At 39.1% G+C, this 23535-nt stretch overlaps 1 protein-coding gene and 2 long non-coding RNA genes across 9 annotated transcripts in view; 1 reads left to right on the top strand and 2 right to left on the bottom strand.

Annotated features, from left to right (window-relative positions):
* Nucleotides 1-23535, top strand: part of LOC117584278 — a 51929-nt gene that overhangs the window by 4236 nt on the left and 24158 nt on the right. The window contains exon 2 of the mRNA XM_034273099.1: nucleotides 8704-9140. Coding sequence (XP_034128990.1) covers nucleotides 9014-9140 — 127 coding nt within the window. The 5' untranslated portion in view covers nucleotides 8704-9013. The remainder of the gene's footprint in view (nucleotides 1-8703; nucleotides 9141-23535) is intronic.
* Nucleotides 16766-20292, bottom strand: LOC117584321. Of its 4 annotated transcripts, none has more exons than XR_004573843.1 (10): nucleotides 19354-19411; nucleotides 18854-18953; nucleotides 18686-18785; nucleotides 18521-18619; nucleotides 18357-18454; nucleotides 17417-18044; nucleotides 17251-17350; nucleotides 17086-17184; nucleotides 16920-17019; nucleotides 16766-16851 (listed from the first exon to the last, which is right to left on the bottom strand). It is a non-coding gene; the product is annotated as an uncharacterized LOC117584321 (long non-coding RNA). The 4 variants fall into 4 exon arrangements; XR_004573842.1 differs by lacking the exon at nucleotides 19354-19411 and adding an exon at nucleotides 19020-19086; XR_004573844.1 differs by lacking the exons at nucleotides 18521-18619; nucleotides 19354-19411 and adding an exon at nucleotides 19020-19086.
* Nucleotides 20656-23535, bottom strand: part of LOC117584305 — a 3560-nt gene continuing 680 nt past the window's right edge. Inside the window, exons 1-9 of one of the 4 annotated variants that reach the window (XR_004573840.1) lie at nucleotides 23482-23535; nucleotides 23318-23415; nucleotides 22394-23005; nucleotides 22228-22327; nucleotides 22062-22161; nucleotides 21728-21827; nucleotides 21563-21661; nucleotides 21399-21496; nucleotides 20656-21086 (exon numbers count right to left, since the gene is read on the bottom strand). This is a non-coding gene — a long non-coding RNA (uncharacterized LOC117584305). Of the gene's footprint in view, nucleotides 21087-21398; nucleotides 21497-21562; nucleotides 21662-21727; nucleotides 21828-21901; nucleotides 21996-22061; nucleotides 22162-22227; nucleotides 22328-22393; nucleotides 23006-23317; nucleotides 23416-23481 lie in introns of those variants that run through there. The other 3 variants (XR_004573837.1, XR_004573838.1, XR_004573841.1) reach the window with 3 other exon arrangements.

Below are 23535 nucleotides of genomic sequence, written 5' to 3'. Positions count from 1 at the left end.
GTTAGGGGTTTATTCTAACTTTAGATTTTATCGCGACACGATTTCTGGTTTCCTTTCATATTTTTTTTATGGCTGCTAAATGTCCGACACGTGGATGGATAGTGTACACTATATTCTGTACTTATTTTTAGGATGCATCTTAATTGGGCAATAGTTTTTTATTTCGTGTTTTGGGCCTGCCAGACATTAAAGAAAATATAGAAAGGCTGCTAAAAGTGAAGTGATGTAATGAGCATTGAATGTTCTTTTTTATGGAATGGAAATATGATCTGAAAGAGTTTTATTTTCATGAAAATATCAAACTAGCCATCACAATGAATCAATTAATTGTATGTACACTTTTCCATTAATTTTTCTACTTTCAAATTATACATTTTACCCTGAAGGTTCCATCTCATCTGCATATTTCCTCTATAAGAACTCCTCCACCGCCTTTTCGTTATCCTCTGGAGCAGAGTGCAGTTCTTTTCCTGGGTTTATTTTATGTATAAACAACCAACTTGAGTGCGACGTTTTGCCTCCCTTGGATATTGGTTTCATGGCGCCAGCCAGAACACCCACGTGCACCCCTTTCTGCCTTGTGCCTCCCTGCAGAGACAAAGTCGGTGGCGACTAGGCGTGAATTATGACCTATTGAAACCTCAAACAAGGCCCCAGCAGACCTAACAACACTCACACTCTACCCTGGCCCACACACACAATGTTTTGCCACAGGACGCAATCCCTGTCTGTCCCTGTAACCCTTGCCCTCCCCACCACACATCTCCACCCCTCGTTGGCTGTCTACAATTTTTTACTTTATGACTTTATGCTGTCCTTGTTTTATGCATTTTTTATGCCGCTCCGTTGCGGTTTTCTCACTTTGTTGGTCGACAAATCCACTTCTACCCCTTTGGTACCCGTCACACACCACGCCAACAACCATCCGGGATGGCTTAATATACCCCACATTTTACATTTGACCCTATCTCTCCCTTGGTGTCTTTGTTTCTGCATTATTTATGCATTATTCAGTTGAAGCGACAATTATTGGACGTTGGGTGGGTCTGGGTTAATGTCAGTTGCAACATGTGGCACCAAAAGAGATAGTAGCAGTGGCAGTGAGGAAGATGCATGCAATGGGAGAGGAAATCTCCTAGATGATGGACTAAACTGAATGGTTGCATCTTGGGATGGATTTCTATTCATTTTGTTTGATAATTTTTGAAACAATTTGCATTTTTCCTTCGCAAATTTGTTTAGGGCCTACTGTCTGTCCATTGCCTGAATTGTTTTTGTGTTTGTTTCTTTGCATTGCTGGTCAGAAGCACCATGAAGGAACATCAGGTACAATGGGTAGCAGAAGGAGGGCGAGGAAAGTGGCAAAGGGTGCACCATGATGCGAGGGGTTTTTCTTGTCTACGCTTTTGTCTTCTTTATGGGGCGGCGGCTCGTCTAACGATGAAAAATGTTTTTGTCCTGTGCGTGTCCCAGAGCCTTCTTTCCCCTTGCACACCCACACAACACAGCCCCCCTGCCAACATGCATGTACATGTGTACATGTAAATGTGTATGGATGTAGTCTTTTTGTGCATATGTCAGGAGCCTCACTTAGGAGCCACAAAAACACGAAGGTAAAAAACCAAAAATGTTGTTTTGGTTAAAGTTAATCCCCATTAGAGGAGGGAGCATACGGCAAAGCGGAATGGACTGGAGGGTGTGGCCATCAGCAGGTGCTATGAAAAAGAGGGTTACAAAGAGCGACGGGGAGGGGAGCGACTGAAGCGACACTCAATGGCACTTTCCGTTATGGCCATAAAGTGCCTGACTGGCTGTCCTCTCACCTCGTCCCAAAAGTGGTCTACGGTCTGCGCCAGGAGGTGTCGACGCTGCTGTCTCCTCCCTCCTCACTTAAAGCTTACGCAATGCTATACTCTGACCCTTCTAACAGAAACAGAGAGAGAGAGAGAGAGAGCGGCAGAGACTCTACATAATTAAGATCGCGTGCCTAGTTTAGCACGCTTAACTAACTCGAGATTTAGTGAAGAGAAATTTACATTTGTCGCTGGACAGCTGGACTTGAAGTGTCAGAAACAGTGAGAGAGAGAGTAGATATGACTGATATTACAGGTACTGAATTTTGGTAAAATTTCAGTACATTTTCAAGAATTATGTTCTCTTTTATAAATGAAATGTGAATACCTGGATTCCAAAGAAAGATGTGAAATAAATTAAAAACTAACACAAGAGAGAGAGAAAAACCCGAGACAAATGCAAACACCTTCTGCAATACTCGTAGCTAAAGTTTTCCTAAAGTTGCGATGAGAAAAAACCATAATTTTGTGCATGCGTTTGCTGCTGCAATTTAAAGTTTGACTTTTATGTTAATTAAAAAAGCTAATAATGAAAGATAAGGAAAAATAGTAAAGAAAATGCCAAGATAAAGTGCGAAGAAAACCAATTAATATCGCGGCAAAAGCCAATTAACGTGACAGGTGTCTGCCACGGGGCAGGGAAAGATAGAAATAGAGAGTGAAATGTGGTTGGAGGAAGCGGAAGAAGACCAAGAAATCCTGTTGCTCCTTCCTACTGCATTTCATCAGCTGTGTAAATACACAGATACGTCTGCATAAACGCATAGACCGCCAATTAACACACAAACACACAACAAAGAGCGAAAGAGAGGGAGCCCGATAAAAGGAAAGGACTACGGAGGCTCATGGAAACGCAACAAAAAGCTTTCCCCCCCCCATGCTTGCTCCCACTCCAATGCCACTGTCTCCCTTCGTATTTTTTTTTCCCGCTTTTAACCAGAAGAAAAGGCGCCGCATCAAAGTAAACTTCACACTCTCCTTCTCTCCTCGCCCCGCTTTAAGCTCCACAAACCATGATTTTGGGCCAATAAAACTTGCCTTAACCCTTGTGTGCGTCTGGGGCAACAATGTGCCTGCCTGTCGCTTCTGCCTGAAAGGGGGAATGGGGTCGCTCGCACAGCAGCCACAGCAGCCGTGCAGCACAGCTCCAGACTCTCCACCTCCTACGCTCACTGGCGGCACATTTGAAAATAATTTTCCCGGCATTTGTTATCCGTATGAAATGTGCCAAGGATATGTGGCAAAAGAGGGGGCGGATCTCCACTGGGGTTGTGGCTGTATTTTCTTTGTGTCTGTGTCTGTTTCGTGTGTATTTGTGTGTCGTGCGCTGCTGATGCGCCTTTTGACTCGTTACGCGGCACTGTGCCAGTGCCTGCTTGCTGTGTTGCCTCCTATGCTCGACAATTATCCCACGAGTTTATCGGCTCCTGTACTGACGTTACCCTGGAATGGTAGTTCCCCAAAAGGGGTATCTAGGGCAAGAGCTGTGGCAGGTTTATTTGATCTTTAGAGAAGGAATATTGAAGGGTGGATTTAGTTTGTTTCGAATCATATTTATAGAATCATATTTGTTTGTTTACAGGGTAACAGACTATTCACCCATTTTAGCTAAACCTTTTTTCCACCTTTTCCTTTCTGTTGGTTTTACGCGTTTTGTGTGTTTTTTACAACATTGAAAAATAGAAGAATGGGAAAACCGTAAACAAAATTCAGAAATCCTGCGTTGGTTTAGGGTGTGTGGAATGGGGTGCTCCATTAAATAAACAATTTTTGTCATAGATACAGGCATCTGTATGTATTGCATGAAAGAGATACCCATAGACCGGTACATATAGAGGCATACTTTATAGTATGTAAATATGGTACACTCTCATATGGGGGAAATTGTTGACATTGAAATTTTACGAGCTTTGAGCGCACACTGGCTTTTCCATTTTCCATTTTCAATGCCCCTGCCCCAACTCTGCCCCTGCCACACACAGGGGAATCGGTTTACAGCCGCAATCCTGCATACCTAACCCATCGATACGGTAACCCCCAAGCCCCTACTCCTTGGGGCTTTTAATTAAAGGAACAAAAATTGTAAAGGCAAAATAGTCATAAAATGAACACAAAGAAAATCGAGGAAAATTTGGGGGGGAAAACCCTTTCTTCCTGTTGGGGGAAATTGGCTTTATTTTATTTTTACACAAAAGAAATATGCATACATGTGCAGGAATACACACATACACAAAAATATGTGCCAAATATTTGAGAGAAAATTGTGTGAATGATCTTCGTCGCCCCCCAGAGAAATGCTCGTTTGACATTCGACAGATTTTTTAATTGAACTTAAACGAAACCAGGAAAAAGTGCAGATTACGTCAGTTTTAAAGGAAACCTTTCGTATTGCAGCTCTGTTTTAGAGAAATTTTCAAAAATTATATTCTATTCGCCCCACTCTTTGTACTACACTCCATGGCAGTCCCATGGAAACTCTTAGCTCCCATTGGAAAAGTGAAGTTTTTCAGCGAAAAGATGGTGGAAAACTCTGTTTCAAAGGACGACATTCTCAAGTGGAAGGAAAATAAAGAAGCGTGAAACGAGAGAGAGGGAGAGAGAGAGCAAATTAAGGATACAGAAATAGAAGTAACATTTTATTATTAACAACCCCATCCGCCCGCCCGGCCGGCGTCTCAGATTCGTTCAAAAATGCTACTGCAGGGAGAAGGAGGAGGCTCTTGGCACTTCATAAACAGCATCAGACGCCAAGTAGAGTGGGGAATTTGCAGGCAGCAAGAAACGCAAGGCTTGAACTAGGATAGGAGGAGCAGCAGGAGGACTAGGACTAGGAGCACGGTGGACAAGGACCATCCAGGGCTGACAATGAGAAGAGCAATATGAAACAATGGCTGCAACAATGGATGACTGCGACAGACGGACGGTCGGACGAAACGGAAAGGAAAGGAGCGAGGGATGGCAGGACTACACGACGACGTCATCATCTTCAACAAAGTGTTGACATCTTTTTGTCTCTTCATTGTTTGTGTGTGTGTTTGTGTATGATTTAGTGTGTGTGTGTGTCGCCACGCCGGAGTCCATCCATCCATCCATTCGTCTCTCGTTTCTGCAGGTCCCTCCAGCAGCCAACAATCCTTGACTAACGCCATTCGTCCTTTTTAATTAATTTCACTTACTGCAGTGTCTGTCATTCTCTCACTCGCTCTCTCTCTCTCTCTCTCTCTCTCTCCCTGCTGTCAATGTGGCAGGGTCCAGTTCATGCCTCACGCCTACCATAGCCCCCGCCTCAATGGCCCTTCGCAAGGAATCCTTCTCCTTTTTGGAGTTTTCTTCATAAATTTATAAGCGTCACGTTGTTGCCACTCGCACATACTCGTACCTCCCACCTGCCTCTCAGCTCGCTTCTGCACACGTGCCTCACCTGTGTGTGCCCCAGATAGACACAAGACAGACAGACGGGACCCACCTCTGTGTGCCACACAGCAAGCATAATGAAGAGATCAGACAGAGTGTGGTGTAGGAGCCGACAGAGATGCAGATACAGTGACAGGAGACAGCAAATCACTTATGCAAATTGGCTAAAAATATTTCCGATTTTTCCCAGGCATTCCAGACAGAGGGCGGACGTCGGAAAAACTCAAAGAAGAACTTGAGGAAATGCTCAAAAGAGCACAGAATTTCCTGGCTTGAAAGAAAAAATTAAGGGAGAAGTTTTAAAGCGACAAATCAAATTTGAAAGGTTTTCCACATAAATCTCCCCTTATTACTCTACTCCTCTGCGTTCCTCCTTAAAGAGCTGCCTCACATGGAAAAGCGTTGCAAGACTTACGGGAAAACATTACGAAATGATTCATAACTCTGCCTGAGATTATCTGGTGCACACTTTCACACCTTTCCCTTTCGTCCCAGATAAGCAGATAAGACACACACAAACACACACACAACGTACTCTTAAGATATATGTATCTTATCTGTGGCAATGAGTTTCCTGTGCCCCTCCCCTTTACACTCTCCACCTGGCCACATTTATTCGTTCACACCTGTACTCCAGTCTGTGCGGCCATTACTTGGCTTCCCCAAAATTAAATAACCATCTGGACTCCAGTGTTCCTCCCTTTTCGCCTCTTCTATTGTTCCATGCAACGGCTATTCCTCCTTTTTTGGGTGTTTTTCCTCTCATAAGTTATGGGGACCTCCTCTGTGTTTGTTTGGGTCGGAAGGTAGAAAATTAGATTTCACCAAACAACAGGTTTCCATTATTTCCATTCTCCTCTCTGGGATCCCCCATTCATCCTTATTCTAAATTTCCTGTTTCTATCCCATTTCGTTTCATTTGCATTAATTTCGTTTTGCTTTTTGCTACAGTATTTCATAACGTAACCTCCATAATGGATAGTCCCACGATGTTCCAATACCATGTACCATGTTTAACATTTCCATTCCATTTTGTTCCTTGCCTTCAAATTGGAGGCCGACCTGTTCTTGTTAGGGTTGAGTCTCGAGTGGCAGCAATAGGCACAGCATAAATAAGCAGGCAACCAGAGCTGTCCTCCTGCGATTCTCTTCTACCTCCACTATGGTGGAAATCTGCTGCAGGAAGGGGCTGGCTGGGTGGTGGCAGGAGTTGCCACTCGTCACTCACCCATTTCGCCATTTGCCATTCATGCGTCGTTCGCATCGTCGTCCTCGTCCTCGTCCTCGTCCTGGTCTCTCTCAGACATCATTCATACAAATGTCTGAGCCTCCTTCTACTCGTTTCCTGTGTTTGCTCCTCTCGTGTTGTGCTTGTATTTTTCTGCCTCCCTATCCTCACCGCTTCTCCACCACTCTGGTTTCTGCTCCTCTAAGTCCTCCTGCTACTCTTGGCTTTTATTATTTATGTAACTCATTCGACTCGTATCCTGCTTGTTGATTGCTTTGCCTACACATGTAGTTTTCTCCTCTGTTACGCAGACTAGAATGCCTGCTGCTGCTGCTTTCTGTTGCTTTTCCATGATTTTCCTTGCTTTCCCTTATTTACCAATTCTTGTGGCTCCCACTTCAGTGGGGCCTCCACTACTCTTTCTCCTTTTGCTTCTTTGCCACCTTCTTCTGGAGGGAGTGGCTGGTGAAGGGATTCGCCACGCGTCGCGTAATATTATGAATGGCAGCTCATGCATTGTATCCACTTTATGCCACTGCCTCTGCTACTCCACCCCTGCTACTGCTGCTGATCCCATGGAAATATGAAGAAAGTTGTGGCCGCCCTCTCACCTTTAACACGCTTTCTAGGGGGCTAACAGGGAGCTACTCGCACTTCTAGTAGCTAAAGTACCAGGGTGGGCAGGCCCGTAAAAGTGTCAATGTGTAAGCGCCGTCCCCCCCACTACCCGTGTCTGCTTCTGTGTGTGTGTGTGTGTTGGAGTGTGTTTATATTAGAAGAATTGCCTGTAAGCCCCCCTTTTTGGCCAAAAACAAAATGTGGCTAAATTGCGTTCAAGAAAGCGGTGGAGAATAGAGGCAGAATAAAGTAGAGCACATAAAAGTAACACATGAGGGAAAAGTAAGAGAAAAACGAGAGTGGGAGAGTGCCTGTCAGAGGGTGAGTGGGATAGGGCGGTGGTGCCAGGACATGTATGAAAGGTGATATTACTTAAATCTTTGCATTTACCTTCCTGGAATTAAGCTAGATATTTTATGCCTTAAAGCGATAGAGTAGGAGCGGACACCTCTGTGTGACTGACAGAACGACGAATTTCGCTCTGGCCCTTTTGGGGTAATAATAAATTGAGGTCAATTTGTTTTGGCTGAAATGTTGAAAGGTTGACAACAAATGTACTTCCATATTCCATTTCTCGCACTTTATTTGTTCTCTTTTCTTATCCCATTCCCCTCTCTCTCTCTCTCTCTCTCTTTTCCCACTCGGCTCTTGTCCACATTCTTGTTAAATATAACAATATTTATTTATTTATTATTTACACTGCCATCGGGCCTGCCCTGGCCCCCTCGCCATACATAAACAGAAGGGGCACCCCAACGGCGCACGAAAGTCCCCGCTGCCTGCTGGTCATTATTCCGTTTGGCCCGTCCGTTTGTCGTGGCTCCACTGTAATCTATCAGTGATATTGCGCCCAGGCTGTTTTTTTTGTGGTTTAAATATTTAAATCTGAATTATGGGATTTTCTTATTCTTTGCACAAGCAGTTTGAAGAGCAGGGCAGAGGTTGTGAAGCAGAGAGGGAGTATGGAGTAATAAGATTGAAAAAAAATGCAAACTATCGAGGGATCCTTAGCAGTATTAACAGAACACAAATAACCATATTACAAATTTATGTAATTAAATATTTTTAAAGCATGGTATTTTGTTGGTTTCTCTGTTATTTATATTTAAGATATTTCTGTATCCCTGCGTGGACTTCCCTCAGTTTTCATGTAGAAGCACAAAAGAGTTGTTACCCCTCGACAAACATCTACCGCCCCCCCAAACCATACTTCGATTTGCATTTCGCATTCAAATTCTGACACGAAAATTCCACTTTCTAATTAAGGAAACTTGATTGAACACGTTCCTGCATGGAAATGCTGATTTCCCCCAAAGCATTTTCCTCCGAATCTATCCCACATGATGCACTTTACACAGCCAAAAGATATATGTACATAGATGTATGTTCATACATATGTACATACATAGATGTATATATCGGATGAGTAGAAGAGGAATAAAAGGTCGAATCCCATACCCGTCTCTTATTCAATTTGCAATTCGAATGGGTTGGATTGCTCTTGTGGCATGTGGCCTGTTCCCCTTTGCTGAATAAATGAAAACTAATTTGTGAAAATGTTTTGCTTGTTGTTTCACATTTTCTTTTTAGTGGCGTATGTCAGCGAATGGTGGAAAACATCGAATCATATTGAAAAGCCGTGGAAATCAGCGGAGAAAGATGAGAAAAACAAACGAAAATAACAACACAAACACGAAACAGCGGCCAGCGGATCCTCCATTGGGGAACAACTTATGAAAAACACTGGGAAAACACACCGCAACAAAAGGAAAACTGATTGCAAACATACGAAAGAAAAGCGAAAGCACAGCTAAAATCAACAATTCGAAAAGGAATAACAGCAGTACAAAAGGAGTCCATCTAAAGCAAAGTTGGAAAAGTGGAAAAATACACAGGGAAAATGGTTAGTTTTTCCACTGCTCGGCAGCTGCCGCTGGGACTAGGCAGACTAGTTGTGGCCATCGTTGCGCTGATGCTCTCCCAGGATGCGGTCCTGGCCGAACAGCATCCGGCAACCGCCGATGAAGGTAAGTGCTGCCAAGAGTTTTCGCTGTTTTAAGCTTTCAATTTAGGTCACATTCACATGAATGTTGGTCGAAAATATCCCTTACTCAACGATAAATTTTGACAATTAGAATTGAATTAATTATGATGTACATAGATTGTGTATTCACAAAGTACAAATCAACACACACTTTTGTGTATATTTGAGTGAAATGTTTGTTTCAACATAAAATAAAATAAATAAATTTCATATTTAATTCTGTCTGTTGCCTATCGAATTACCAGGCCAATTTACCGCGTTTCCTCTACATGGTGATAAACAAAAAACAACAACAATAAGAACAACAATTTATATATTAACACTTTGTCGTGCAATAAGGGGGTGGGGTGCTATCGTTGGGCTTCGCTGATTCCTGACTTTCAGCCCCTGAATTCCAATTAAAGAATTTAATGAAATGAATTTTTTAAGCACAAATAAAAGGATCAAATATTCCACTCCCATTCGGAAATATCAAGGGGTTTTATAATGACATTTCATGGACATCCAAAAAGGGAAATTAGAGAACATGTCAATGGGTTTGTTGTTTCGTTTTGTTTTGTTTGTTGTGTGGCCGGCCATCCCGAAACCCGAATCGAACCTCAAACTATGACTGTGTTTAGTTTTTGTTGGTATTCTTTTTCGGTGGTTCAACCATTAGGTAAACGAAGGCGTAACCTCTCCAGGGCCAAACATCTGGCATCTGGGTTGCACCCGAAATAAACACATACACATTCACTCAGTCCCCCAATCATTCAGTCATTCACTCACTTGATTTCAGGGTTAATTGCAAAGGGAAATGGAAAACAGTGAAATGCTGTTTCCATTTTTTGACTCGGGTTGTAATTGAATGCTGGAAAATGTCAGACATAAAAAGATGAAAATTTCATTGTGACTTCTGGATTGGAAGCCTTGAAAAATTGTATTCTGCTTCAGGGAAATAAACGTAAATTTTTGAATATTAAATTGAAACTTTAGATGAGTGACTAGAACTAGTTAAAATATTTCTATAAATCTAGCAAAATATGCCTGAATATTCTTACAACTTGCAGCTTTCAAGGAAGAAGCGTTTAAGAATTTGAGTGAATTGTGTTTGCATATTTTAACTATCCAAAAAGGAGTCAAAAAAAGATTGTTTCCTGTTCAATTCTCACACTTTATCCCCTCTCAAACTCCCATAGAAATATTAGTTTTTTTGGTCTCGCGGGCTTGCGCATAAAATTGCAGCATGTGGTAATGAATGTCACAGTTGAGGGAACTCCCCTCCGTCACAGCCACCGCCCTATCACCCCTGACCCCTCGTCACTTGTTTCTTGTGCGGACACTCTCCCACTCTCTCTATCTCTTTCTCTTAACATCCAATCATCATTATTGTCATTGTCATCAGAGAGTGTCGCGCAGCCCGAAAATGTGATTTAAATTCGATTATTCTCAATTATTTTGTTACATTCAATTCATTTCTCTGTTTTGGAAGAGCGACAACATACAACCCTCTACCCTGCCATACCTCCCCTTCTTCCAGTATCCTATACTTATATAAGAACAGTTTTTCCGTAATAATTTTTGTTCATGTTTTTATTGGTTCACTTGAGTGGATTTGGTCTGGGACTCTGCCTCTCACATCCTCATCCACCGAAGCGACGCCGCGACGCCACGACGGAGAGCAACGCGAGGCTGCATTTGTTTGATTGAAATTGATTTTGTCCGCCTGCTGTGGGGGGATTTGTCCCCGTCCCAACGGCAGAGTCAGAGTCAGAGTCAGTATTCCAGAATCGTATATAACATTATTTTCAAGTACTTGTGCCTCTCTCCCGCTCCCCCGCGCTCACCCACTTGACTCTGTAATAAAGATTAAATTCTTTTCTCAGTGGGAGAATCGAGCATGTTCCCCTTATTGCCAGTAGTGGAAGGAGACGCATTGGGCTCTCATTGGCAAGGAGTAAGAAATCTTTTACTTGCTAAGTGCTTTCAGATGCTCGCCTTTCAAGGGTAATCCTCTTTGTAAGCCACCCTCTAAAGTACATTCATGGGTGAATGCCAATCCATAAGATTTGACTTATTTATAACACCATTTCGAATGATTATAATCGTAATTGTAAGAGAGAATGCACTTGTGCAAGGGAAGCGTATCATTAACGAGACTCTTTCTAAAGAGAGGGCCACACATGTCCCACCCAAGCACACACACACACACACACACAAACTATTCAGCCTTTCCCTTACCCACACTACTACCATTAAAAAAAAGGTCGAATCCTTAACGAGGTCCTATATCTAATCAAATATTCAACGGATAAACGGGAAACCCGTGATTTCATGGCTGCGATAAGCAAATATCTGCCATTCCACGAACAAATTACTTGTTAACAAGTGCATTTTAATGTTCCAACGTTTTTGGCCAAATTGTGGCAATGCCACATGTCTCTATGTATGTGCTTGTGTACATATGTGTGTATGCACGAGTCGCAGGGTTGGTGGTGGCACATGGGTTGCTTGTCTCCCATCGACTGGCCACAACTGGAATTCATGTGTGTGGATGGCTTATGGCATGAACAAAAGAAAGAAAAAAAAAAAAACACCTTCTAAAAACAAGCCTACAAATGACTCCGCACACTCCCTCCTTTCTCTCTCTCTCTGTTGGCCAATTGGCATGGAAAATTGTGAAATGGTTTTTGTGCTTTGTGTTTTTTGTGGCCCTTTTTCCTGCCACTAACAGCACTCTGCCAGTACCATGCTGACTCTGCCTCTGCCTTTGGCTCCATTTCAATGTAATTTGAACATGCAAACCGTTTGACGGCGAGGCTTTTGGCCAACAGAGAGATTGCTGCGGCATTTAGTAGATGTGGATATGAGGGCTTAGAGGTTTATCTTTGGATTTCAATTATGCTAAAAATAACGATATGTTGTGCATTATATACAACATATTGTAAGCAGCAGGACATTAACCCCTGCAGAAATAATAATATTATATATTGTTTCTTATCTAATTAATATTCAAAACTGTTTAAATTCCCAAATGAATGCCAAATTTTATTGAAATCTAATCAATGAATCATTAATAAAACAGTTGAAATGAAAAATCTCTGAAAAAAATTACTAAATTCCACAATTTTGACAAACCCCACAAAATTAAAATATTATTCAATTTTCCACACAGATTAAATTGTTAATTTTCTATTACCAATCTAATTAAATGGAATTTTCCAGTTTTCAATTGAAAGGCCGCCCCTCTGTATGTAGAGGCGGGGGAAGGTACGAAGAGATATCAATACAAAAAAAGGTCAAAAAGTGCTTTGAATAAATTATAATCCCGGGAAAAAAAAGTAAATAGATGGTGTGAGCAGGAGTGGCGTGTGGCAGGGTGAATAAAAACAAATCGTGAAGAGGTCTGCTGGTCGGTCGCAGATGTTTTGACGCAGAAATAATCCATTAATTCAATAAATGTATTTCTAGGGATTTTTCGTCTGTTTGTCTCTTTCTCCCCCTCCCACGCGATCATCCATTCCCCCTTTTTTTTTTGGTGTTTTTTTTCGTGTTTGTTTGAAAGTCAAATATTTGCACAATAATTTGTGGAAAAATGGTGGAGCCAGGATTGAAGTGGAGGGAGCATTCGTATTCCTATCCGTATCCGTATCCCTGTTCCGTGGAGCAACATCTGTTGATGAAATCAAAACCAATGCCTAAAAATACCCAGCTGAGAGGAAGGCAGGCAAAGGCTAAGCATTAGGGCAAATACTCGTACATATGTAAGAGTCCTTTTTCCTATCATTCGGAAAACATCCTAGGATGGCCCGTTTCTCATTTTAATCTTTGATTTTCCCCGAATATATTGGCAGCAGAGACACGACACGCGGGGGGCATGGGCTAAGCACACAAACATGAAAGCTGCAGGAAAAATATGGAAAATACTTGAATAACTACTCACCCGCAACGCAGCCGCTACGGGGGCAGAGTAGAAGCGGCAGTGGCAGCAGCGTTTCGGAATGAAGGAAAATGTGTGTGCGGAAAATCCAGGAAAATAAAACATACAACTTTTTTTTTAATGCAAACCATCCACATATGTGTATAGGCGGCAGCAAAGGCCGCAGAAGGCACGAATCAATGGGCTCAAAATATTAAACCGCTCGAGTTTCCATGCCGCCGCCCTGCCAGCTGTAAAAAGGCTTCCAGGTCCACTCATCCTGCCGTCTCTCTCATTCAGCGATGCATTTTCCGATGCTGATTCCAAGTTTTGCTCGCTATTTTTCCCATTTGTGGAGTGTGGCGTGTGTGGTGTATGATGGGGGCAGTGGCGGCTGCCTTTTAGTTTTGTAAATTGGCACTCAATGAATCAATGAATTTCGCCTCGATTTCGATTTCGATTTCGTTTTAGTTTTTATTTTCTCTGTGACCGCCACAAAGCGAGTGCGAGGGTAGAATGAAAAGTACTCTCTGTGAACACACAGAGTGAATCTGGGTTTCCTGTGTGTGTTTGAGTAATCTTTAGAATAAATCTCTCTATGAAATCTATCAATCTATCAATCTGCATTATTCATCTTATCCACGTATGTATTTCCCTTGTTTCCATTTCATCAAAATCTAAGCTTTACACCCATTTCTACATATACGTCTGGCCCGTACCCTACATTTTCTAAGCGAGTGGAATTCTCTCTCATATTATGTTTTTGTGGATATTTTGAAAGAATTTTTTTTGGCATTCACTTATAATGTACTTGACCCAGTCTGTGGCACGCCACCTATCCATCTGTAGGCAGGAGAGAAGCAGGGACTAGCCTCTGCCACAATAAACTGGTAAAAGTGCAGTCTCTGTCTCTGTGTGTCGCTCTCTCTGCAGCTGGTCCTTGTAGTTGTCTGTGGCCCTGACTGTGGATTTGTGAGCAGTGTCCTTTCTCTCATATCTTTGGTCCTTTCTCTGCGGTGTGTTTGTGTGGCATGCTCCATTTATGCTCAGAATTATGCTGAAATCACGTTCCCACACAGCAGGCAATGGAAATGGTGAGGGCGAACAGCAGGAAGAATGTAGAGGGAGGAGGATGTCTGCCACACACACAGAAGGAAGGTCGGGTGGTGGATGGGGCAGAGCCCTGGCAGTGAGAGTGGGTTAGTGGATAAGAGCTTCCACTTTCCGCGCTCTGCTGCATGTGAAAAATCTCTGGAAAGGAGCTCTAAAGAAAAGTGCTTCCTGCATAAGCGATTTTCCGCTTTCCCTCATTCTCTCGTGTGGGGGCCCTTTCCTTTGATGTTTTTTTGTTTTGTTTTGTTTCTACTGTATACTATTATTATTTTCTGTTATTTTTCTCCATTTTTACTATTTTCATTGCGTTTCAAGAGTCGTAGAGGGCGAAAAAGGGCATGGAAAATCCCGAGTTTCCTTTTCTTGTATTTTGTGGGAAAACAATAATAATCCCCTTGATCGATAGCGGGCTGGCTATTGATATTTTTTCCTTTGGTAATTTAAGATGATAACATGACACGACATTCCAAATCGGGAACAGGAAAATTAATTGGATACACACAGCGGGGTATTTAAATCAATTTTAAATATAATTGCGAGGCAAAAAAGAAGTAAAGCGATTGAAGATCGAAGGAAAAGCAAGACACATGTTAAATACAGTACAAAAATATAGCAGAAAAAAAAAGAATCTCATTCTTCAGTGTAAAAATAAAAGATTAAGGATCCATCCAAACTCCGTTTGCCACAAAATAAGTCAAATTCTTCTATGATATGTGGAATCGTATAGAAGAGGTAATTTGGAAACAGAAAACAGAGTTCAAGCGTCAAAATGACACCGAGAATTAATACATAAAATTAAACATAAAATATCACATACTATGAGGGCAAGCTAGTACATTAATGTATTCCCTCTTACTTAAATTGTCATAAAATAGTTTGAAGGTTGATTTGAACGTCAATGTCATCCCTTTCCAATGAAATATAATACCCAATACAACACAAGCCAATCACATTAAACCTTAAATTTGATCCAAAATCATTAAATTGGTGGATCATAATGGATGCATATTCTCAGCATTTAACGATCACACCTCGAACGAGTGAGAGGGATGTCGCTGTCGCGTGTCTCCTCATCTCCGTATAATTGTATCTGTGAATGTGAGTATGTACCATCTATATTCATCCCATTCTATCCATCGAATAATGATGATGCCAATCAGCAGACAATTTTATTGCCATGCCACAATTTCTCTTGCCTCCTCTTTTTGTCCTGTCATTTGGAGTCACTTATGTTCTACCTTAGTTTGGGACTCATGATAAATGGTGAGCATCTCTCTGTGAGTGTGAGGGAATGACATGGCAAGTGACATGGCCAAAAATCAAATCATTGTCGAGAGTCCTCCATCGAATCGCTTTTCTCTCAAAATTAACTCGAAAAAGGAAAAAGGATGCTTTCGAAATAATGGAGATTTATCAATCGTATTATCTAGCCATCAATCTTGTCGAGAAAACTGATAGATGAGCCATTATCTGACAAATTATCTGTCAAAGAAACAGATGAGAGAGACGGAGAGAGCGCGACACGTTTGTAAATTAGAGACATTTCCTACCCATAAATATTGTAGGGTTTTCTCTGGCGATTGATGGGTGGGCTCTAAGCAATAAGACTGCTGCTTCCTTCCCACCTCTTTTCATCTCTTCCCTTATCACTGCTCTTAAAAAACATTTTAAACAGTAAATTGATGAGACGCCAGCATGAATATACTTGAATATTCATGAATAACGCTTGACAATATACGAATAATTTACAAATTAGATTCGCTCACCCCCTGCCTCTTGCACACTCTTTGCTCGACTCGCTCTATCCTCCTCCTCCACCTTACCTAAATTTGTTAATGAAGTTATCAACGATGCAAGCTAGTTTTCCCCCCCAGTTTTCATTTGCATGTCGTCTGAGTTTCCGTCTCCGAGAGACTTTGTTTATGGATCTTTATAATCTGCTTTTATAGTTTGTTTACTTAATTTTTTGTGTTGCTTTTTTGACATTTTGCTCCAAATTAAAAGAAAAAACCAGAGACTAAGGCAATATTTTCACAGAAAGAAAGTGGGGGAGGTGAGCAATAGTGGTAGCAGACAGGCGCTGACGTATAAATATTCCCCTCCTTGGCCCAGAAGTAAAATAAAAACAAACGAAAAAAGTTTGGAACGGAAGTGGCCGTGCGCCGCCAAAAACGAGAAATAAAACGAAAAACGAGGGAGATGGAAAACCCACCCGAATGCAATAAAAACAAAAATAATACGAGCAGCCAAAAAACAACACAAAAAGATACAAAAAATTTTGATATTGCTGTTCCAGATTTTCTGGTGGTAGTGCAGGAAAATACAAAAGTGAAATGGTGAAAATCTAGCAAAAATATGCGCATGAATTTAGTTTCAATTCCACATAAATCGGTAGAGCTTAAAGCTGTCAACGTAACCGGGAGGAAGGGGCTGGAGTGGGCTTTTAAAATTGGACGGTAGAGACAGTATTAGGAGCGTTTGAGTTTACTCAAGGGCAGAAAATTACAGAGAACTCGAAAAATGTCACCAAAAAATCAGAAATACTATTACTAATGTGGAAAAATTAATAAAAGTTTGTGAAAAACTACATACCTTTGCCGGATAAATCTTCATTTAGTTTCGCTTCACATTTTGCGACGTGATCCCAAAATATAAATTCATCTTTGCATAACAATATATTTCACTGGGAAAAAAGGTTTGAAATTGAGCTTTTGTAAATCACTGGAAAAACAATTGTTTGAAAATACTTACAGATAAATACGGATAAATCTTCTTCTTCATTTAGTTTCACTTCTCATTTTGCGAAGTTTTTCCCAGGTTTAAGTTGATAGTTGCTTAATAATGTGTTTCACTGGAAAAAAGGTTTGAAATTGAGCTTTTTATATCACTATGAAAAGAATGTTTTGAAAATACTTACAGATAAATACGGATAAATCTTCTTATTCATTTAGTTTCACTTCTCATTTTGCGAGTGTTTCCCAGGTTTAAGTTGATAGTTGCTTAATAATGTGTTTCACTGGAAAAAAGGTTTGAAATTTAGCTTTGTAAATCACTAGGAAAAGAATTTTTTGAAAATACTTACAGATAAATACGGATAAATCTTCTTCTTCATTTAGTTTCACTTCTCATTTTGCGAAGTGTTCCCAAAGTATAAGTTTATCGTTGCATAACAATGTGTTTCACTGGAAAAAAGGTTTGAAATTGAGCTTTTTAAATCACTAGAGAAAGAATTGTTTGAAAATACTTACAGCATTTGCTTTCTTTTTGAGAGATTTGCATTCATCTTCCAGCCTTGTTCTATGTGGCTCCTCGTTGTACTCGTCTTCCAGACTTGCTTATCGTTGCGCCTATTAGCCGCTTTCCAGCCAAACAGATATTTTTCGTTGCACTTCACTTCACTTGCACTACACTTCACTTACACTGCACTTACACTGCACTTCACTTCACTTACACTGCACTACACTTAGAGCCTTGCTGCCCATTTTTCATTTTCATGCTACTTCTTTTTAAGATTGTATAACACTGTATAACACTGGAAAAAAATTATAAAATTGTCTTTATATTTAAAGGATATATATTTATCTCTTATAGGAATTATTCACTTATTTGGCAGATTTGCTATTCCTAGTTCCTACTGCTCTACCGCCACTCTTTCTCTTCTTTTCATTTAAACTGCACTTCACTTCACTCACACTTCACTTCTGCTTCTTCTTGCACTTCACCTGTTAGCATAATTACATTATATTTTTTCACTTATATGCTTAATGCATTCGCTTTATTGATTTATTTGCCGAAAATATTTATTCCGCTCTCTGCATTCGCTGCATCTTCCTCCAACAGACTGGTTCTTTTTCAGAATTTTATAACACGGTATAACTGGAGGAAAATAGAAAAGTAAAATGGTGAAAATCTACCAAAAATATGCGCATTAATCTAGTTTCAAATCCACAGTAGAGTTTTCGGTAGAGCTTAAAGCTGACAACGAAATCGAGAGGAAGGGGCGGCAGGGAGCCTTAAAAATTTGACATGAGAGACAGTGTTAGGAGCGTTTGAGTTTTCACAAAGGTAACAACTCGAAATATGTCACCAAAAAAATCAGAAATACTTTTACTAATATGGAAAAAGATGTAAAAATCCAGCCCAGATTCATTTGTTAAATTAATGAAAATTTGTGAAAACACTACATACCCTTTTCCGGATAAATCTTCTTCTTCATTTACTTTAGCTTCTCATTTTGCGACGTGTTCCCAAAGTATAAGTTTATCGTTGCATAACAATGTGTTTCACTGGAAAAAAGGTTTGAAATTTAGCTTTGTAAATCACTAGAGAAAGAATTTTTTGAAAATATTTACAGATAAATACGGATAAATCTTCTTCTTCATTTAGTTTCACTTCTCATTTTGCGAGTGTTTCCCAGGTTTAAGTTGATAGTTGCTTAATAATGTGTTTCACTGGAAAAAAGGTTTGAAATTGAGCTTTTTATATCACTAGGAAACGAATTTTTTGAAAATACTTACAGATAAATACGGATAAATCTTCTTCTTCATTTAGTTTCACTTCTCATTTTGCGACGTGTTCCCAAAATATAAATTCATCTTTGCATAACAATATATTTCACTGGGAAAAAAGGTTTGAAATTGAGCTTTTGTAAATCACTGGAAAAACAATTGTTTGAAAATACTTACAGATAAATACGGATAAATCTTCTTCTTCATTTAGTTTCACTTCTCATTTTGCGAAGTGTTTCCCAGGTTTAAGTTGATAGTTGCTTAATAATGTGTTTCACTGGAAAAAAGGTTTGAAATTTAGCTTTGTAAATCACTAGGAAAAGAATTTTTTGAAAATACTTACAGATAAATACGGATAAATCTTCTTCTTCATTTAGTTTCACTTCTCATTTTGCGAAGTGTTCCCAAAGTATAAGAAATAGCAACGTATTGTTACACAAAGTGACCTTTTTTCCAAACTTTAAATCGAAACATTTAGTGATCCTTTTCTTAAAAAACTTTTATGAATGTCTATTTATGCCTATTTAGAAGAAGAAGTAAATCAAAGTGAAGAGTAAAACGCTTCACAAAGGGTCGAAATTCAACTATCAACGAATTATTACACAAAGTGACCCTAAAAAGGTTTGAAATTGAGCTTTTTTAAATCACTGGAAAAACAATTGTTTGAAAATACTTACAGATAAACACGTATAAATATTCTTCTTTATCTAGTTTAGCTTCTCATTTTGCAACGTGTTCCCAAAGTATAACTTTTAGCAACGTATTGTTACACAAAGTGACCTTTTATCCAAACTTTAACTCAAAACATTTAGTGACCTTTTTGTTAACAAACTTTTATGAATGTCTATTTATGCCTATTTAGAAGAAGAAGTAAATCAAAGTGAAGAGTAAAACGCTTCACAAGGGTTTCATATTCAAATAGCAACGTATTGTTACACAAAGTGACCTTTTTAGGTTTGAAATTGAGCTTTTTAAATCACTAGAGAAAGAATTGTTTGAAAATACTTACAGCATTTGCTTTCTTTTTGAGAGATTTGCATTCATCTTCCAGCCTTGTTCCTTGTGGCTCCTCGTTGTACTCGTCTTCCAGACTTGCTTATCGTTGCGCCTATTAGCCCCTTTCCAGCCAAACAGATATTTTTCCTTGCACTTCACTTCACTTACACTGCACTTACACTGCACTTCACTTCACTTACACTGCACTACACTTAGAGCCTTGCTGCCCATTTTTCATTTTCATGCTACTTCTTTTTAAGATTGTATAACACTGTATAACACTGGAAAAAAATTATAAAATTGTCTTTATATTTAAAGGATATATATTTATCTCTTATAGGAATTATTCACTTATTTGGCAGATTTGCTATTCCTAGTTCCTACTGCTCTACCGCCACTCTTTCTCTTCTTTTCATTTAAACTGCACTTCACTTCACTCACACTTCACTTCTGCTTCTTCTTGCACTTCACCTGTTAGCATAATTACATTATATTTTTTCACTTATATGCTTAATGCATTCGCTTTATTGATTTATTTGCCGAAAATATTTATTCCGCTCTCTGCATTCGCTGCATCTTCCTCCAACAGACTGGTTCTTTTTCAGAATTTTATAACACGGTATAACTGGAGGAAAATAGAAAAGTAAAATGGTGAAAATCTACCAAAAATATGCGCATTAATCTAGTTTCAAATCCACAGTAGAGTTTTCGGTAGAGCTTAAAGCTGACAACGAAATCGAGAGGAAGGGGCGGCAGGGAGNTTTTTAAATCACTAGAGTTTCTTAACAAACTTTTATGAATGTCGTAAACGAAAGAAAAACTCTCTAAACGTAAGTAGAAGGTCGGAACAAGGAACACCGAGGAGCAACATGAGCAGAAGGTCTGAACGAATAGCAACGCGGATAATCGGGGAAAGGTCGGTTTGTCTATAAAAAGGAACGTGAAGTGAAGTGAATGTGACGTGAATGTGACGTGAACACTTCACTTACACTGCACTACACTTAGAGCCTTGCTGCCCATTTTTCATTTTCATGCTACTTCTTTTTAAGATTGTATAACACTGTATAACACTGGAAAAAAATTATAAAATTGTCTTTATATTTAAAGGATATATATTTATCTCTTATAGGAATTATTCACTTATTTGGCAGATTTGCTATTCCTAGTTCCTACTGCTCTACCGCCACTCTTTCTCTTCTTTTCATTTAAACTGCACTTCACTTCACTCACACTTCACTTCTGCTTCTTCTTGCACTTCACCTGTTAGCATAATTACATTATATTTTCTCACTTATATGCTTAATGCATTCGCTTTATTGATTTATTTGCCGAAAATATTTATTCCGCTCTCTGCATTCGCTGCATCTTCCTCCAACAGACTGGTTCTTTTTCAGAATTTTATAACACGGTATAACTGGAGGAAAATAGAAAAGTAAAATGGTTAAAATCTAGCAAAAATATGCGCATTAATCTAGTTTCAAATCCACAGTAGAGTTTTCGGCAGAGCTTAAAGCTGACAACGAATTCGTGACGAAGGGGCGGCAGGGAGCCTTAAAAATTTGACATGAGAGACAGTGTTAGGAGCGTTTGAGTTTTCACAAAGGTAACAACTCGAAATATGTCACCAAAAAAATCAGAAATACTTTTACTAATATGGAAAAAGATGTAAAAATCCAGCCCAGATTCATTTGTTAAATTAATGAAAATTTGTGAAAACACTACATACCCTTTTCCGGATAAATCTTCTTCTTCATTTACTTTAGCTTCTCATTTTGCGACGTGTTCCCAAAGTATAAGTTTATCGTTGCATAACAATGTGTTTCACTGGAAAAAAGGTTTGAAATTTAGCTTTGTAAATCACTAGGAAAAGAATTTTTTGAAAATACTTACAGATAAATACGGATAAATCTTCTTCTTCATTTAGTTTCACTTCTCATTTTGCGAGTGTTTCCCAGGTTTAAGTTGATAGTTGCTTAATAATGTGTTTCACTGGAAAAAAGGTTTGAAATTGAGCTTTTTATATCACTAGGAAACGAATTTTTTGAAAATACTTACAGATAAATACGGATAAATCTTGTTCTTCATTTAGTTTCACTTCTCATTTTGCGACGTGTTCCCAAAATATAAATTCATCTTTGCATAACAATATATTTCACTGGGAAAAAAGGTTTGAAATTGAGCTTTTGTAAATCACTGGAAAAACAATTGTTTGAAAATACTTACAGATAAACACGTATAAATATTCTTCTTTATCTAGTTTAGCTTCTCATTTTGCAACGTGTTCCCAAAGTATAACTTTATCGTTGCATAACAATGTGTTTCACTGGAAAAAAGGTTTGAAATTTAGCTTTGTAAATCACTAGGAAAAGAATTTTTTGAAAATACTTACAGATAAATACGGATAAATCTTCTTCTTCATTTAGTTTCACTTCTCATTTTGCGAAGTGTTCCCAAAGTATAAGTTTATCGTTGCATAACAATGTGTTTCACTGGAAAAAAGGTTTGAAATTTAGCTTTGTAAATCACTAGGAAAAGAATTTTTTGAAAATACTTACAGATAAATACGGATAAATCTTCTTCTTCATTTAGTTTCACTTCTCATTTTGCGAAGTGTTCCCAAAGTATAAGTTTATCGTTGCATAACAATGTGTTTCACTGGAAAAAGGGTTTGAAATTGAGCTTTTTAAATCACTAGAGAAAGAATTGTTTGAAAATACTTACAGCATTTGCTTTCTTTTTGAGAGATTTGCATTCATCTTCCAGCCTTGTTCCTTGTGGCTCCTCGTTGTACTCGTCTTCCAGACTTGCTTATCGTTGCGCCTATTAGCCCCTTTCCAGCCAAACAGATATTTTTCCTTGCACTTCACTTCACTTACACTGCACTTACACTGCACTTCACTTCACTTACACTGCACTACACTTAGAGCCTTGCTGCCCATTTTTCATTTTCATGCTACTTCTTTTTAAGATTGTATAACACTGTATAACACTGGAAAAAAATTATAAAATTGTCTTTATATTTAAAGGATATATATTTATCTCTTATAGGAATTATTCACTTATTTGGCAGATTTGCTATTCCTAGTTCCTACTGCTCTACCGCCACTCTTTCTCTTCTTTTCATTTAAACTGCACTTCACTTCACTCACACTTCACTTCTGCTTCTTCTTGCACTTCACCTGTTAGCATAATTACATTATATTTTTTCACTTATATGCTTAATGCATTCGCTTTATTGATTTATTTGCCGAAAATATTTATTCCGCTCTCTGCATTCGCTGCATCTTCCTCCAACAGACTGGTTCTTTTTCAGAATTTTATAACACGGTATAACTGGAGGAAAATAGAAAAGTAAAATGGTGAAAATCTACCAAAAATATGCGCATTAATCTAGTTTCAAATCCACAGTAGAGTTTTCGGTAGAGCTTAAAGCTGACAACGAAATCGAGAGGAAGGGGCGGCAGGGAGCCTTAAAAATTTGACATGAGAGACAGTGTTAGGAGCGTTTGAGTTTTCACAAAGGTAACAACTCGAAATATGTCACCAAAAAAATCAGAAATACTTTTACTAATATGGAAAAAGATGTAAAAATCCAGCCCAGATTCATTTGTTAAATTAATGAAAATTTGTGAAAACACTACATACCCTTTTCCGGATAAATCTTCTTCTTCATTTACTTTAGCTTCTCATTTTGCGACGTGTTCCCAAAGTATAAGTTTATCGTTGCATAACAATGTGTTTCACTGGAAAAAAGGTTTGAAATTTAGCTTTGTAAATCACTAGGAAAAGAATTTTTTGAAAATACTTACAGATAAATACGGATAAATCTTCTTCTTCATTTAGTTTCACTTCTCATTTTGCGA

Source organism: Drosophila guanche, unplaced genomic scaffold (assembly GCF_900245975.1).
Source record: "Drosophila guanche unplaced genomic scaffold, DGUA_6, whole genome shotgun sequence".
Taxonomy (NCBI): Eukaryota; Metazoa; Arthropoda; class Insecta; order Diptera; family Drosophilidae; genus Drosophila; species Drosophila guanche.
The sequence above is the reverse complement of the archived record's forward strand: the minus strand, read 5'-3'. Positions and strand labels throughout refer to the sequence as shown.